Source organism: Corvus moneduloides, chromosome 2 (genome assembly GCF_009650955.1).
Source record: "Corvus moneduloides isolate bCorMon1 chromosome 2, bCorMon1.pri, whole genome shotgun sequence".
NCBI classification, from domain to species: domain Eukaryota; kingdom Metazoa; phylum Chordata; class Aves; order Passeriformes; family Corvidae; genus Corvus; species Corvus moneduloides.
Genome location: NC_045477.1, coordinates 90,498,866 through 90,516,730, shown reverse-complemented (window position 1 = coordinate 90,516,730; position 17,865 = coordinate 90,498,866). Strand labels below are relative to the sequence as shown.

The following is a 17,865-nucleotide window of genomic DNA, read 5'->3' as shown; positions in this document are numbered from 1 at the left end:
CAGCTGAGTTAGAGAACTTTGTATTGCTATCCAGTTATGCTGTCTGCACAGCTTTCAGACCTATATAAAAAACCCCAACATGAATCACATACACCTGTCAGCTGGGCGTAACCACAAACCACAGCTAAATCAGCATAAGAAGAGTTACAGGGATATAGCCTGACAGCATTAGACTGTGGAGACAGTACATACCACACAGCAGTATCATGATGTGTTCACGCTTGTAGCAAAGCGCCTCAAGGCACTTGGCAAATCTTGGTCTTACCAGCTACAGTGAAAGTTGCTCCAAACTTGAAGAGCACAGCAAGCACTGTTGTCAACCACCCTACACTGAGAGGTAGGGCATCTTGTGTCTTCTTCTTCAGGAACATACAAGAGGGCAGGTCCTAAGGGCCACCTCTGAGATCAAAGGCCAGAAGACAGACAGCACCTCTCCCTCCTCAGTAAGTTTCAGTCCCGTGTGTCCAGGCCACCTGGCATTGGCTTGAATTTCAGAGGGGAACATCGCTGGACCCCACATCACTACAGTTCACTTCCGGAGAGTTTTCCGTACCTGCAACCCTCAAATTATGCAGTACTACAACAATTTCTAATCAAACAATTTAATAACTAATTTATCAAAGTAAGAAAGTAACTTGTTTTCTTTTTCACTGAACCATGGTGAAAAAAGGTCATTGTTTTATTCAGCATCATAGTTACATAACAGTTGTCTGTTTCTATTACTAGAAAGAATTTATTAAAATAGTCCTGAAAGACATCTTTTCTTTTTCCAATGATTTCAAAACTAAGCCTTTTAATGCCAATTCCACACAGTCACGGGTTTGATCGGTAGTTATAGCAATTGTCAAGGCACAAGCTCAGCTCTGCACACCCGCTGCAGCTTGTATTGGAAAAGAGATATGCCAGTTACATCTGCAATTACAAATGCATAATCCCTTCATCATATATTGCAACAGGAGAAATTAACATTAAACACAGACTACGAAAGGTAAAGGATTTATTTCTGATATGATTTGTAGAGTTAAATTAAAAACCTACTGAATACTTTATGTAATAGATGAACATAACCTTAGTACTTACTTTCTAACAGTTTATTTAATGGCTGGAAGTGTACAACATGAAGTAGGCCTCACGTTTAATATTGTTCAATTTGCTTATTGTTAGATGAGATTAAAATACAGTAGCCATCCCTTTAGATTATGGTGCAACACTGATCATGTGCCTTGATAGGTAGGAAAAAATATTCATTAAATAAATGATGATGACATAACATGTAGGGAAGACTTTGGATTGTCTATTTAAAATGTCAACATAATAGGCAATTAAGAATAAAACTTCATTTTAAGTGCACTTCCACATGCTTTGTTTATAATATAGCAAAAACTTCCTATCTTTTTTTCCCAGACACTTCACTCCCTACTCTAAAGCTGTTCAGTTGAAAATGCACTTTCCCCAGTAAACTTCTTTTTTTAAAAAAATTAACTAAAATTTCTACCCTTTCATATGCTAAGAAACGTTTCCTAATTAAAAACACAGTTTATTACAAGACATGTGAAGACAACATATAGTGAAATGAATTTTAATTGTTGTGCTGTGACTAAAGTAAAGTTCTCAAGGCTGCAATTTAACATTCCAAGTTCTCCCTTCCATCTTTATTGATTCTTAAGATTTTGCACAGAAACTCTTTGGGGGCTAGAACAGCAGTAATTGCATCACACTGTTTTTCAAGACTTCAAGTTTCAAAAGCAAACTCTTCAAAAAGTACAGTTTTTGATTTGATTAGATACAGGGACAAAAATATAGCACATACTTGAAGGTTACATGGTCTACAAATGATGGCAATATTTTCCTTGGGAGAGTACAGTTTGTTTTCTTGTAAATACTCAAAAAGGCTCAACTTCAAGCAGTAATAAACACAAGCAAAAGTGATTTAACCCTTAAAATAAATATTCAGGAAAACCTCTCTGTACATACAAGTGAAAGAATATGTAACACTTTCACGCTAAAAGAAAAAATAAAGATTTTGTTCATATAAGCAGCTGAAATCTGCTGTTCCAGCCCAATGTCCCCAGTAAAGAAGGGAGGCACAAACACAGGTGACTACTGTAGCTCACTATCTTATGGCCTTTTTGGACAGGGACATCATCACCATCATTTTTTAATCCCTTTTGTTATACTTATTACAGCATGCCAAATCCTTTGGCATATGTGATGGCCTTCAATAATCTTTCTTTAAGCTTTTCTTTGCTTGAGTACTCCGGAAGCAAAAGTACATTAAAGCATGTGTGAGATGTAGGTAACCTGTGGGACAAAAAAACAAACAAGAAAAGAATTCAGAGTTTGGAACATGCAAAAGAAATACATCTCTATTATACAAGTCCAAAAAGAATGAATTTGAAAAAAATATACTTTTCTTATAGATTCAACTTTCAGATTTAACTAGGCCAATAACTTAAAAGCAGGGAATTCACTTTCATTTATTAAAAAAACAAGCAAAATGAAATTTTTTTTTTTTTACCTCTCTGTATCTGGGCCATTTTTGGCTATGATCATCTTTAACTTTCCAAGTCCTCCCACAGGGGCTCTGTCTGTGCCTGTTGTAAACTGTAAGAACAGTCTTTTCTGTTCATCTGTAAATGAATGGACTATTTCCCAGAATTCCCTACCAAGGAAGAAATCAAAAAGTAAATAAACCATAAACTTTCTTTGATATAAATTTCAAAAGTAATTGAGCTTTGAAGGTGTAGTAATTCTAATCTGTCTTAACATCAAGTTTACAAGTTGCATTCATAAACCAAAACTCTCAGAATGTACTTACCAATAAATGAGATTCAGAAATAGAAATCAGAAATATTACCAAACACTGCAGTTTAACTGGCTTTAAAAATTAATTTGGCTGTGTTCTGCAGATATTTTATTATTCCTGTTTCCTAAGGAATTATACTGATTCAACAATACTTATACCATCTCCTCTTCTCTAATGACAATACTTGAGAAAAGTGAAATTACACAAGATGTTTGCATCTCCAGTACTACAAAAATACTAAATCCAACAATATTAAATTCATTATGAAGAAAAAAGCAGATAAAGTGCTTTTTATCTTTACAAAATTAGAAAAAATTACCTAATAATAAGAGAGTCTCTTGTATAGCCACCATCATATTCTGTAGTTTCTTCTAGTGCTTGAAAATCTAAATTCTGTAAGAAGATGATATTTTTAAAGACGACCACTAATTGTATATTTAGGATCAAAAAAAAGCTCCACTCTCTAGTGTACATTCAGAATTCTTACCCTACTTCCACAAATAAGTAATTCAATTTCCTCTGGTCTAAATAAATATTTCAAAGGAGATTCATTGGTCACCATGTGGAATCCTCTCCGAAAGGCCTTGAACTGCTTTTCTACTGATTTATTGAGTATATAGTCAGCATACAGATTGACAAATTCCTGCAAGGAAATAAACCCCAAAAAACCTTAGTGCTTCAACACATGCCACTTGAAGTACCTCCCAAAAATACAAGACCCCAAAATCTAAATGATTCTGTAATTCTGTGCAGATCATCTGCGCTCAGCTTCTATTCAGCAACACAAAAGAATAAGTCTCAAATACTGCTCAAACAGGCCCAACATCCCACCCAGAAGCTATGTGTACATGTATCGATGCTTTCTCTAAGAGAAACCTTTTCTGTTCGCAACCACACTGTGCTATGGCAATTTTAAAAGCCTTTTAAACTTTAAAATTATAAGTGAGACCAAACCTTTATAGGGTTCTACATAATTCTACATACAGTATATGTAAGAACTACAGATTCTGTTTAAAAAGCTCAGTGTGCAACATGTACCTTTCTGTTTTCATTTGTAATAGGAATTTTATCACCGTTTTCCTTTAAATCATGCATCATTGGATTGCCAAAGAGATCCGTGTGAGATATTTGAAACGTTATCATCATATCATCTTCCACACTTCCTTCATACTCTAGTAAGTCTCTCAAACTCTGATACAGAACCTAACAGAGTAAGAAATACATGTCTCTCACAAATAAGCTTTGAAAAGATTTCACTAAGCAATACAAGAAGACATGAAACCACCCGCCTCGAAAAATGGTTGTTATATTCTATGACACAAGTCACATAAAAATCTCCCATAGCAGTCCAAACAATTGTTTACTAAGCTCAGTATTTGTAAAGAGAAACAATAGAAGATATTAAGATAAAAAAGAAACATGGCAATCAGTGATAACTCACTTAAAAGAGCCTTTTAGTACCCACCAATCTTCCAAAATGCAATGGTCAAACCTGCAGTTTAAAAGCCTTTGACAACCTCTTCTTTTAAGTCTTTTGAATCTGTCTTTACTTTAGGCAACCAGAATATGTTACACTAGTAAGGGGAACATTTTTAAGTTAAAAATCAGAGAAACCCCTGTATTTTATATCAGATAAAATTCAGACAGCAGGCTTTTATCTTCTACTTCTTATTTAAAACACAAATCAACTAGGAAGTAATCCTGAAGCAACACAGATGGGGCAGTCTTTAACATAAGACGACATTTATGAACCAAAAAAAAAAAACCAAACCAAAACAAACAACAAAAAAAACAACCAACAACAAAAATACCCCACCGAACCTCAAGTTAGGTCAGAATTCACCAAGTAGAATCTGAAATTACCTGTAAGAGTTTGCTCTATTCCAAGGAGCAACCAGCCTTCCTCCCTGCTATGCCTTAAGAAAAGCCCAAGAATCTCTTAGAAACCACAGACTGTGCAGAAAAGGAACTATTATTTGGCTGTGATAGAGGTGTGGGGGCTAAAGAATACAAAGCGAAGGTGAAAGCGACAACTGTGTGCAACTGTATTTTTATAGTGAAGTAGAAGAAAGACATTTCCCCTCAATGTTTTAACTGAAACATGAAAGTTTACATGTAAGCCTCAACCTCTCACTATCTGTGTGGTTTTGATTTTTCCACAGGATCTTTAAAAAGGACCTTGTACTGAAAATCACTGGACTTGAAACCATGGGTGGTGAGGGCTGGTGAACATCCTATTCTCCATGCTCTACAGCATTAGAAAAAGCATTGGGAGGCTTGACTACTGTGAATTTCATTTTGGGTTTGAGAAGCTCTGAAGTGTTAAAATCATATGAAAACACAGAGAGTTAAAAAAAGGATTATTTTAAAAGGAATCAGTGTAGGTGTTAGAGGAGAAACATAAAAGCAGGGGAGAAAAATTAGGAAATGCCCTGACTGCCCTGTTCCATAGAAATGCATCCACTTTTTTTTGGTCATAAAGAGTTCTGAATATGTAATAAAAGTTAGAGGAAACTTGGGGCACTATTTCTCAAAATCATTATACAGAGAAACTGGTTGAATCTGGCATGCTGTTGTATGTAGCCATGCAAAGCAGACCAGATAACATTTTTTGATTACACATGACTCATTTTCAAAAGTGAAAGGCCAGTTCTTTTTAGACAGTATTATTTTACTAATCTTTTTTGAAAAGATGAGGATTTTGTATAACTGCTTATAAAAGGGAAGTGTTCCAGTGTTTGAAACAAAATGAAGCTTGCTAATAACTCCTCTAGCAACATGAGGGGAAGCCACTGGTGATCTTTGATTGCAGGTGGAGCAGGGCCAAGACATCCTGCACACACACTTGTGTGCTCTATCTAATAAAGCACATGGACAGCTCACTGCTTGTGTACAGCCACTGGCTGGGAATGAGTGTGGGAAGATGGACATTGATCACTGCTCTGATACGGGATATTCATTAACTGTAGGGATATTAATACATTGCCTCATCTGTCTTTTGCTTTAGACAAAAACCAGTAAGAGCATCACACCTTTGCATGTTTACTCTTTCACTTTTTTTTGATAGAAACTCCACAAATAGCTATCAACAGCCTAATTTTAGAAGTCTCTTTGGGAAGATACATACTTGTTTATGTTTAATAATGCTTAGTAATATTTAGCAATTTATGCAGTAAAAAAATAAAACAAAGCTTTATTGATACTGAGCCCTATTCATTGACACTACAATTCTGCCTCCTCCAAACCAAATGTAGAAAGAGATTTTACTGCCTATGAATTTATTTTAACAAATACAGACTCTTCACTCAGGTCACTGGTTATTTCACTTTCAGTTCTGACAGTGATCTTGTGTTTAACTGAAATATAGATTACATTATTGCATGGAAAATGCACTATTAAAGAACATAAGGAACTTACAGGATGAGAGTCTGCCAGATCACGGAAAGTTCCTTTTTTGCCCATTAGCTTCCTGTAGACAACCATGGGGAAATGTACATCCAGTATACAGTTGTTGTAAATAGCCAGTCCCAGTACTATGCCAATCAGGGTAAACTGACCCTCAGTTTCAAAAGAGGACGGATTAAACCAAAACAGTTTTGTAGACTCATCGTATGTGAACATCCCTGTTGAAAAAAAACCCCAAAAAGTTGAACGATTATGGTAACAATTCAATAAAAAGGGCACATAAAACATACCATTATAAACCCATTTGCACTAGCCTTTAAGACATGTTTAACTTAACATTATACTGAATTGAATGGCAAAGAGAAACTACTTACCTTAGGGTGACTGGAGCTGCTCAGAACACTGTTACTCACATCACCACTAAAAGTGTGCAAGAGAACTGTTATACAATATCCTGCAACACTCACTGAAGCTGCATGTACGCAAGCTTTCATCCCCTCCACTACTGAGGAACCAGCAGCACATCTCCAACAGCGACTGTGACTTTGATAAATACAACAGTGCAAGAAAAGAACACGGTCAAAAACATGTGGATGAAACAATCCTGAAGGACTCTAATTACTAAAAAGTGACAGCCTTTCTTCAAAGGCCAGTCTCAGCAAAGGAACAGGACTAGATGCAGCCCTACTACTGAATTAGAAGCTATGATGATGGAGCAGGGATTAACCATCACACATGATTTTAGAGTTAGATGCCCAACGGATTTGTTTGCTTGTTTCAAGGACCATTGTTACGGCAGCTATTACACACATTTTAACTTGAGAGGAAAATGGATCACGGCTTCACAGAAAGGGTTGCAATTTTAACACCTTGTCACTGTCTAAAGGGAGTGGTTTTGCTTCTCTCACTCAGTTCACTATTTCAGGTGACCAATTTCCTGCTCAGTTCATGAGCTGAGCACTGAAGACTTCAACAAACAGCTGAACTGACACATGCCAGAAGCTGCATAGGGAGAAAAACGTGCAGACAAGAGACAGGCAGAGTTCCTTACCCTTTTGGCTGTAGCAAGACACAAGATAGCTCTTGTTTATGGAACTGGAGTTTGTGTACAGGCTATAAATTATTTAAATGAAACCTACAATAAAATCCATTGCTTACTTGACTAGATACTAAAGCAATATAAATGCAAACCCCATAGACTTAAGGTGAGAGAGACTACCCTGGACAGGTATGCTTGTACAGCTAAGTCTCATGATTTTCAGGCAGAGCCTAAGTAAAAATGCCCCAGGCTGTTTATTCTCAAAACACCAGAAGTCAGATCCATGTGGTCAAGAATATCAACTACATTTGCCATAAGGATTTATCTTGTCAGCTCTTACAAGATAGGCTTGTTTACAACCTGTGCAGATGTACAAACTGATTACAAAGCCACATGAACAAAAAATTACTCTGAAGACTGAAAATATAATCTACAATCAAGAGATAAAGACTCTCTTCTCATTTCATGTAAGGAAATGAACTACAAGCTCATTCAAAGACTCCAGCTACTCCCCAGAACGGATTATGTTCCTAAGTGACTAGAGCTGGGTCAGCCATTAGGGGAGCACAGAAATAATAGACTGACCCATCAGATAAGGCAACTGGAAATCAGAAATGGATGAGCAACTCAGACATATGTAAGACAAACATTATACAAAATCCTGTATTCCATTTTCTGAACTTTTCTGAAGTAACTTCTGGATTACTGGTACATAAAAGCAATGACTTGTACTAACTGGAATATCATGGAAAAGTTAAACTGTCAAAACAACTCCAGAAAATGTCTAATAATGAAGGATCAAGAGTTTACCCAGATCCACATCTGGAAACACTTTAAGGCGAAATACAGTATTTTACTCCCTTAACAAAATTAAGACTACAGTACATTAAAATAATAATGAAACACCAGAAGAAACTGGAACCTGCAAGAAGGGGAAAACAATTGCCCTTGAAGCTATATGAAGTTATCACTTCTTCCCCTTTACCATGGTGACTGCTGGTCATAAATCCATGATTTTTTCTGAGTTATTGCCTCATTTGAGTAAAACTTTAAGGTAGTTTAATATGGAAATACTCAAAAAGTTGAAGAAACTATAATAACAATATACATCTCTCCAAATAAACCTATTAAAGGACAGACATTTTAAATTCCATTTAAAGGATCGCCTTCCTTTTCTCAGGTAAAGAAAGCATTTATAAATCAACAAATGTCACACTTAGTATATCTGATGCATACATGAACTGCTATACCGCAATGCATATACATATATATATACACACATATACACACACACACACACACACACACTGAATGCAAGCTACATGTTCTGCTTTTACACACTTAAGCCAAAAGCCAATAAAAAGCTTTTTCCCCCCAGAGTTACTATGAATACAAAATGTGTATGTACTTTTTTTTACATTTTTAATACAGAAGTAAAATTTACAATATGCATGCACATCTAATCTATCTCCTATCTTTAAATGCAGGGAGTATATACACAGTGCTTGGATCTTCGCTTAAGCCGACTTTAGCATCACTAAATAAACAGTATTTCAATACACCCATATAACTTCTGTTTAGATAATCTCAAGTTGGAAATGTATTTATTTTGCATTGAAAATAAAGTTTCATCAGTCAAAGTACTAAGATTTCCTTATTTTGCCATACTTCAAAGTAAGCTAATTCAGATTCCTGATCTCTCCAAGTTCATAGCATTTTTCAGACTGAGTAAGACTTGTCTATGGTTCTGCACCAGTTGTTATAAGAACTGGTTTGCATATGGTAAAGGGCAAGTGCCAAGGTTCAGATTTTTGTTACTGATTCTGGGTACTTGATATTGATACTTCCTCTCTAACCTGGTCAAAGTAGATTTCTGTGTATTTTCATTAATTTTCTAAGATACAAAACTAAGAACAGCAGCTTTCTCTTTTAAAATAGTCTAGTGAAACCAAATTAACAGCCATGAGCTGTTAGGCTTCTTTCATGGAAGCCATTACAGGAAGTACAATGTAACATCATATTTCACATAAAATGTGAAATTAGTATAGGAACCTGGCAGCTCTAATTTCTATTCTAACACAAAGTATTCTTATAACATTTTCATCTTTTCAGTGTAGCAGACAAGCTGCACACTAAAAGAAGCATGTCCTTGCATAAATGATTGGTGCAGGGAGCAAGGAAAAAAAGAATATGATGGAAATATGACTGCTGAAACACAAACAAAATTATGGCTCTAATATATCAAATTACTCTAAATTCTTTAACTATAATCAAATTTGACATTGCTGTCACACTTTGGATCTGTAGAATGGAGACTATCAGACTTATTAAGCTGGAGGAAGTGGAGGAAATAACTCAAAAACTCACCATAGTCCTACTCTTGCATTATTGCAGAAGCTCTTCCTCTTTGGTTTGATTACTAATTCTAGAAGCTAATCACAAAGCAAAGTGAGGAGAAAGGTGAGAGAACAAACAAAGGAACCCTGCAAAGAAACCCTGTACTACTGATTTGTATCCAAACAAACAATGATAGCTCTCACTAACTATACACAGTTACTCCTTCCATCATTCCTCCTTTAGGAGGATGACTGCTGATGACATGGGGAGCCTCAATGTGCTCAAATACTCTCCTCACCATCAATGAATCTGGAGAGCTTCAGAGAGAAGCAGCAGTGGACATAGAAAGTATAAACATGGAACAATCCAGTTTGGAAGATTATCCAGGCCAACCAACCTTTTGTGAGAAAAATCTGTTACATCAGTAAATTATTAGAACACATACCGATATCCGGATTGAAGATTTCTTCCACAACCAACTGAAAAAATTCTTTGGAAACACCTCCTTCATCTACCCCTTGCTCTCCTTCAAATTCAACATACAATTGCTTCTTCAAGTCTGCAGGATTTTCCATGGCAATCATCTCTAGCTATTGAGTGAAGAGATAGAAATATTTAATTAGTAAATCTGTTTACTAGAATAGTTTAGTATCAAATAATGAAACCAAAAGTACCCACAAAAATAAAGAAGAAAGTGAGCACAAATCGCAACAGTAAAATCAGAGAAATCAATAGTAAGGCTAAATCACTCTAAGCATGTTTTAGAATCTGGGGATTAACACAGCAAGAAATTTACCACAGAACCGATCTGTTAGCCCATTAAAGCTCACAGGCTGTTAGCCTTCTCTATTTCTATTCTTCTAAGCACTTATTTAAAATAAGTTATCATTGTTTTGCACACAATTCACAGAAAAAGGAAGAAAAGATGTGTTACTGGGCTAATTAAATTCATCTGACAATGAAGAGTCTGCAATATGATCCACATGTTTGACAATAAACGGCTTTGTGAAGGGATTACACAGACATGTTTCCAGACTGGAAGACAGAAAATAAGCCTTTGATGAGTAGTTGCATCTCTCAAACAAAGAGCTGGAAAAAAAACCCCTAAAACCAAAGAAGACAGTAGTATTACAGTCAAATCAACCCCCTCTCCTTGACCCTAAATGAGGAAGTCTCAAAAATTTCTTGCTCTTACTTCTTCAGTGCCTTTAAACAGATCTACTGCACTGCTGCTATGAAAGTGAAAATTCATTTAAGGCCAATAGAAAATCTGAAATTTTACAAGAAAGGGTTTCAAGTCTATCTAAAGGCCATTAGAGGTCACAGAATCACAAAACAGTTTGCGTTGGAAAGCACCTGGAAAGATCATCTTGTTCCAACCCTTTTGCCATGGGCTGGGACACATTCCAGTAAACCAGCTTGCTCAAAGCCCCATGGCCTCAAACAATTCCAGGGATAGGACATTCACAACTTTCCTGGGCAACCTGCTGCTGCGCCTCACCACCTTCACTGTAAAGAATTTCTTCTGAATATCTAATATAAACTTCTCTATTGAGGTCATTTCCCCTTGTCCCATCACTACATGCCCTTGTAAAAACTTCCTCTCCAGTTCTCATCAGCCCCCTTTAGGTGCTAGAAGGTTCCATAAGGTCTCCCTGGAGACTCCTCTTCTCTGGCTGAGCAACTCCAACTCTCCCAGCCTGTCTTTACAGGAGAGGTGCTCCGGCCCTCTGATCATTTTTGTATCCCTCCTCTGGATTCAATCCAACAGGTCCACATCCTTCTTATGCTGGGGACCCAGAGCTGGATGCAGCACTCCAGGGGGCAGTCTCACAAGAATGGAGTAGAAGAAGGGGACAGTCACCTCCCTTGACCTGCTGGCCATGCTGCTTTTGATCAGTCCAGGGTATGGCTGGATTTCTGGCTGTGAGCGCACATTGCCAGGTCCTTCACTTGATTACAACAAAAATGTATCCTTTCAGTAAATCAAAAGTTAAGCAAGAATACTTTGCAGCTGCTAAGAAATAAGCTACTTAAAAGCATAAACACATTGGTTAAACTTACACAGCACAATAGACTAAACATACCTACGTGGTGAAGAAAACTCAGCAGCAGTAAATTAGGCACTAGATGGACCTTGCATACTCCTCTACCAAGACCATTACTTGAGAGATTTGCCTCTGATTCGGGCTACTGCAAATTGTACTTACCAGCAGGTGTCCTTAGCATGCTAAACCTTACTTTTTATTTCACTACCTTACCTTATGCACACATGCCAACACTCTTTACAGCCCGTAATTTTACTACAGAAGTGTAAAGTAAAACTGGAACAGAACAGAGAAGGGAAAGGCAGCAGTAATGACACCATTGACTCATAAAATCACACCACCAGCAAGACACATTTTCTTCTGCTAACTGCCAAGTCAGCCAGACATGATCCAAGCAGCACAGCAGGGCAGGATGGGTGACAGAGTTAGGGTGGTTATCATAACAGGTTTGAAGACTTTGAAGGACTCCATGCAAAAGGAGCATGTGGAGAAAAAATTGCACTGCCTGGTATTGAAAACTACATTTGGAAAGAGAGGGAGTGTAACTTCACAGCATATAAATCTCAGTTCAAAAAACATGAAGGCAAGCTTGCAACTTTTCTTGAAAAGTAGAGAGCTAGCACTTATTTAAAACTGTAAATACAGGTTAAATGTTCAAGCTGGAGAGACAGAAATTCTTCTATTTGGATCCCTTCCACTTAAAACTGACAGCAATAAAGTTGTGGGGTTTTTTTGTCCCCAGTCATGACTTTGTTGGCTTCATAGTCTTTACCACCAGTAATTTACTATATTGCATGTTTTATGAATTTGATGAGTTCTGAGAAAGCAAATGTTGTGTCCTGCTTTTCTTTTGGGACAGCAACCCTTTGTGCTAGTGTAATTGATTCTCTTGTGTCATGGAAATGCACTAAGGAAAGTGATCATATTTATACATCTAGAGCAGTTAAAGAAATTTCAAAATTGTTTTCTGGCTGAGAAAAAAACAGCATTAAAAAAAGAGGAAGGAAACAGTCTTAGTTGAGCAATGCTGGCTAGGCAGATTAGAACAAGTGCACTGGATGTATGCAAGGAAGACAGATAAAGGATTACCCAAAAGCCAGTATTTTGAGCAAAGCCTGATGCTCCTTGAAGTAGATTCTATAAGCAGGAAAATGCTGCTAAGCTGCTCAACTGAAAGTTGTGGGTTTAGCTGCTCTTTTGAATATCCATGTCAACACTGATGCTTCACAATAAAAACTGAATACAGTGGGAAACAGCAGCAGACACAGCAGTAAGGAGACACTGGATTTTAGCAGAACTGCAGCAGTGTTTCTATAGCAGGGAAGTATGAACTTCAGTTATAGTTGTCTGGTTCTTGGGTTTTTTGGGGCCTTTCTTTTTTGTTTTTAGTAATCACAGCTACCTCAATCTTGTCAACACAGATACTGCTGGATAAACACAATCCAGCTGTGTGAATTACCAAAGTTTTAGAAGTTGTTTTCTGTCACGATAGTTTGACTGGCCAAGTCATTGAAATAATCGTGTTTTCCAGGGACTTCCTAAGAAGCAGGTGTGTAGCATGTCTAAAGCAGCAGAAGAATGTCTGAATTGAAAAGCTGAAAGCTGAGAGACAACGTTATAAAGAATATCTGTATTTTGTTTGCTGAAACACAACACTGTACCACAGCTTAAGAGATTGGGTGATTTTACTTTGTTTACAGAATAACACTGCTTTCCTGAAAGACAGGAATGCTCACTGAACCTCAGAAATATGACAACATTTAAAAGCTTAATTGCAACACCGGCGTTTGGCAACCTGCTTAAAACTGATAGCAACTGAACTAATTTCTATGCAGTTAAAATGATCACAAACCACCTTAGTTCTAGCATAACATAAAGTTCTCTTTAAGGCAAAGGCAGGAATATTTTCCACACTAGATAGCAAAAATGACAGAATACAACTAATTAAAGCTTGAGAGTACCAGTGACACATCATGACATAAGTTGGTCAACACGTTTTTCTAAAAACTGGCATGGAAAGTAATAGTCACTATTACTGACATATAATGACACAGCAGCCTTTTCCCCAGCTGTACTTTACAGTTCGTGCATTTGGAGCTTGCAAACATCAACAGTCACATGCTCTGCATCCAACCAAGGCATACCAGTGATACATTTTCACCTGGACACACAAACTTTGACTTTGACTAAAACAATGTTAAATCTCCTGAAGTACTTTGCTGCTAATATGGGAGAGAATGTGCCTACTGGCTTCAGGTGTCACGTAAGAGTTTTGGTCATCAAGACATTCAGCCAAGTATTTACTAGCAGAGAGGGTTGCTGCCCACTAGCTGTCTACATGACATGAGAAATTTGTCAAAGTGAATTTCTAATTTGCAAGCAAGTACAAGCCAGATTCTGCTGAAGGAATCCACCACATTTTCACTTGCAGAAGTTGTGTGTCATAACTCACACCCTTTAAATTACTGCTACCTGAGAAGAACGCCACATATAACCTGGGCCATGGGGGTGGGGCAAGAGTAAACTCAGAAGAAGGGGATGAAAGAAATAGCTCTTGGGGAATGACAAGGCAGAAGAGGGGATTTAAGGATATATTTCCTTTCATTACCACCACACTCACACAACATGACTCAGCAGTACAGCTAACCTATTAAACCTGTTAGATAGAAAAAAAGAAACCATGTTAACTGCTTTCAGGAACTGCAAACTGAGCTTTCAGGAACTACAAACCAACTCCCAAATATAAGGGTTCCTTAAAAAAAAGTGGGGACTAAAGTGTTACAAATTCCAACATTCTACCCTTGTCCCCGGGTGACTTTTCAGACTAACATGCAAATGAGTATACAAGAAGTATATTATACAAAGAAAGATGTTTTGTTAAATGATTTCCAATAAAAAATGAAAAATAAATTTCTGAGGCAAGTTTCATACATGCAAAGAAACTGAACCATGAATTTGTAACCAAAATTTTTCCTTAGATGTATGTGTTTCAGGGAACTAAGATTCTCTTAATAAGAAACTTAAAACAAGATATTGCTTTTAAGGTATTTAAGAAGCATAGCTTCAAATTCTTAGTAAAAGAAAAAAAGTCCTACGGTAATAATAGTAACAAAAAAAAAATCACTTACCAGTGTTCATATTAGCTTTAATGAAGTCCAGAAAGTGAGAAGATATACATACTGAATTATAAAAGCTAAAATATTAAGTATTGATAGAAGAAAAACAGTTTGGTAATGACTTCATTAGCTCAACTAATTAAGCGGCCAGTATTTAGAGTGTTTGCAAGTAATTGCAAATGCTGATCAAAGTATTTGTTTGAAAAATATTCAACATCAATAAGGAAAATACGATCAAGACAATCTCAACCTCATTTTAGTCAATATTCTTGAAAATAATTTTATCAGGAAGTCATCACTTATTCCATATATACTCAAAAAAGTCTTCACTGACTCTTCTGTAAAGACGCAAGTCTAGTGACCTAAACAGTAGTTCCTTACAATTCAAAAAGGTCTGTAAATATTCAAACCCCTTAAGTTAAAAAAAATATGAAATTTGAGGGTAAATATGTTGGTAGTTGTCATGGGTAATCAATCACCTGTAATTTAAGCATGTTTAGAAACATTTTGTCACTGAACAGACCTAGGAACATGCTTCCACTACTGAAGATCATTATCTTGGAAAGATCTTTCTCGTATTTTTCAGTGAGATACTTCCTAAGTTAAATACTGTACACCCAAAACTGCAGCCATCCATGATGCAAACTCATCCAGTGCTGCTTTCACTCAGGTTTGATGCTGTCACTGCTGCTACAGAAGCTCATGGTACCCATCTTAGATTCCCATCAGAGATAGAGCAAACTGCTTTAAGGCTTAGGACACGAGACTGAAGAGCTTCCTCCAGACCTGTTTCAGACCAACTAGGAAGTAACTGTGAAAATTACTAAAATCACTTCTCAACCAGGTACAGAGAGTACAAGTAACAACAGCTCGCAATTCTTGAACAGATCGGGCACTCCCTGATGAAAGGTGACAGCATGGAACAGTATCTCCCCTGCAACAGCTTCCCAGCTACCAGCACAATTGCAGCTTAGAGATTTCCTGAGGTTTGTGTGTGGCTCACATCAAAATGCCTGTAATGTCCATTAGCTCTTGATGGATCTTTCTTGCACAAAGAGTTACAGGTCCTGGGCAAAGACATTCACCATTTTAAGGCACACAGTGTGAAAAAAAGGTCATTTTGCTTACATTAAGCCTGATTCTTGATAATAAAACAAGGGGCTACCAGTTGAGAAAACCATTATTTCTCACTCAACTTCTCCATCCATCTTTTATGTCCTCTCCATCATCTTTTTTACCCTTAAGGGGACTTTACAATTTCTCTGAAGAGACTCTCAGTTCTCTAAATGTATTTCTACTGCATCCTTTCTGATATTAAAATGAGAAGAAACAAATGAAAGAGACCTAGGCACACTATGGTCAACAGTGAAATTACATGTTTCCATTCACTAACACTTCCTGGGGAATATTTAAAATATATTCCTTGAGAACTGATACTTTGTATCATCAGTTAAGACATATCAGTAGTTAAAAGGTGGATTCTGTACCCACTTCATACATTTATCAATACAATTTTCCTTAAGTCCACATGATCCCACAACAGCTACCCTGCAATATCTGTTTGAAACAGCACGTATTCCCTTCCTCCACTGTGGATGGCACATCTGTGTTCATCTCCATTTTATGGAATATAATCTATTTTCCACTTCTGAGAAATGCCTGGGCTGCACTTGGTCTTGTTGGCTACCACTACAGTTTAGTTCAGACTACATGAGTTTAGAACAATTTTATCTTTTCCCTTTATTTTCTGTCCCAGAATAAACAGTTTAAAATCCTTACTTTTCTTGGAGCTCTGACAGTCAGGTCACCACAATTTAGCATACTCTGGCAACTTAAATTAACAGCCATAGGAAGATCCATGGCAACTGCCCAGGCATGTAACTCAGGCTGCTAGGCTGTGCAAGGGCTGCTGCAAGTGCATCACAATTTAGATTAGTATGTTTGAGCTTAATCTGATTTAAATTTCCTAAACTTCCTACAGGCCAAGAGTATGCACAGCAGTGACTGCTGTGGCCCCGTTGCAACTCGATGTTGCCCATAAGCTTTTTAACCTACACTAAACATATTTTTTTTTTGTCCTCAAAGATTGCAACTTCCACAACAAGCAGTATGTGAAAGAATGCCTTTTCTCTTATTTATGGATTTTCCTTCTTATATCAGCATAAAGACGAAGGTTTGCTTTTCTTCTGCTGCAACTGACATTAAAAAGAATGTCCTAAAACTAGCTCTTATGCTCTTTTAGCTCATCCTCTCCTAAAGAGAAAGTACTGTCCCTCCCTTTTTTTCAGTACTTACGTGCCCAAAACGGAACATTTAGGGAATAAACTCCATTACAATAATAAGACAAAACCTAACTAGACACAACTCTAAGTCTGACAGATAGTGAAATTACAAAGACTACTCTTAAATCAAAAACCACAGTATTTTTGTATTTATTTGTCTAATAAAAAGTTGAGTTTACAGACAGGAGCCAATTTCTGCACCACAATCTTATTTTTTCTTTTGGTACTGAAGACAAATATTTTCCCCGACAAGTCACAATATCAGCAATTCCCATGAAGCAGCTAACCCAGCTAGAAATTGCTAGGCATACAGAAAAATCAAGGTAGGAGCTCATTTAGGGCTCTCACATGTGACCTTCAGTGGCAGTTAAAGTCATCAAATTTAACTACAAGTAACAGCTGGGCTGAGAGGCAAAAATCAGGTAATTTCCCCAAAACCTCTCTAAATATCTCTCTGGCTCTTCAGTGACAAATTTTAAAGCCAAGGGTAAGTTTAAAAATTTGCAAACCTTGTGCTTTAGTAACAGAACATGGGAAAATGAGTTTTTGAAAATCATCAGCTTAAACAAAAAAAAAAAAAAAAAGGAAAGGTCCTAGAATTAAAGAATGTATTTCGGTCATATATGGACCTATTTACTGTAAAATAGTTTGTATCCTGTATGATTCCCCTCTTTCAAAAATGCACGAAGACTTGGCTTTAAGTTTTAATTCAGTAAGTCAGCATACTCAGAAACAGGCTGCTCTCATACTTCTCTGTATTAACAGGTCTGTCTTTTCCTTTCTCAGTCATATCAGTATTTGCACCAAATTGCAACAATGCTTTATTTCTAGA

The 17,865-nt window shown here is 36.9% G+C and overlaps 1 protein-coding gene across 6 annotated transcripts in view; it reads right to left on the bottom strand.

The window, feature by feature from the left end:
* Positions 1–656: 656 nt before the first annotated feature.
* UBE3A (ubiquitin protein ligase E3A) overlaps positions 657–17,865 on the bottom strand; it is a 53,843-nt gene continuing 36,634 nt past the window's right edge. For all 6 annotated transcript variants that reach the window (XM_032100301.1, XM_032100304.1, XM_032100305.1 and 3 more), the window contains 7 exons: positions 10,033–10,177; positions 6,224–6,429; positions 3,845–4,009; positions 3,294–3,449; positions 3,126–3,199; positions 2,519–2,662; positions 657–2,301 (listed from right to left, as the gene is read on the bottom strand). In XM_032100301.1, coding sequence (XP_031956192.1) covers positions 2,181–2,301; positions 2,519–2,662; positions 3,126–3,199; positions 3,294–3,449; positions 3,845–4,009; positions 6,224–6,429; positions 10,033–10,177 — 1,011 coding nt within the window. In that variant the 3' untranslated portion in view covers positions 657–2,180. The remainder of the gene's footprint in view (positions 2,302–2,518; positions 2,663–3,125; positions 3,200–3,293; positions 3,450–3,844; positions 4,010–6,223; positions 6,430–10,032; positions 10,178–17,865) is intronic.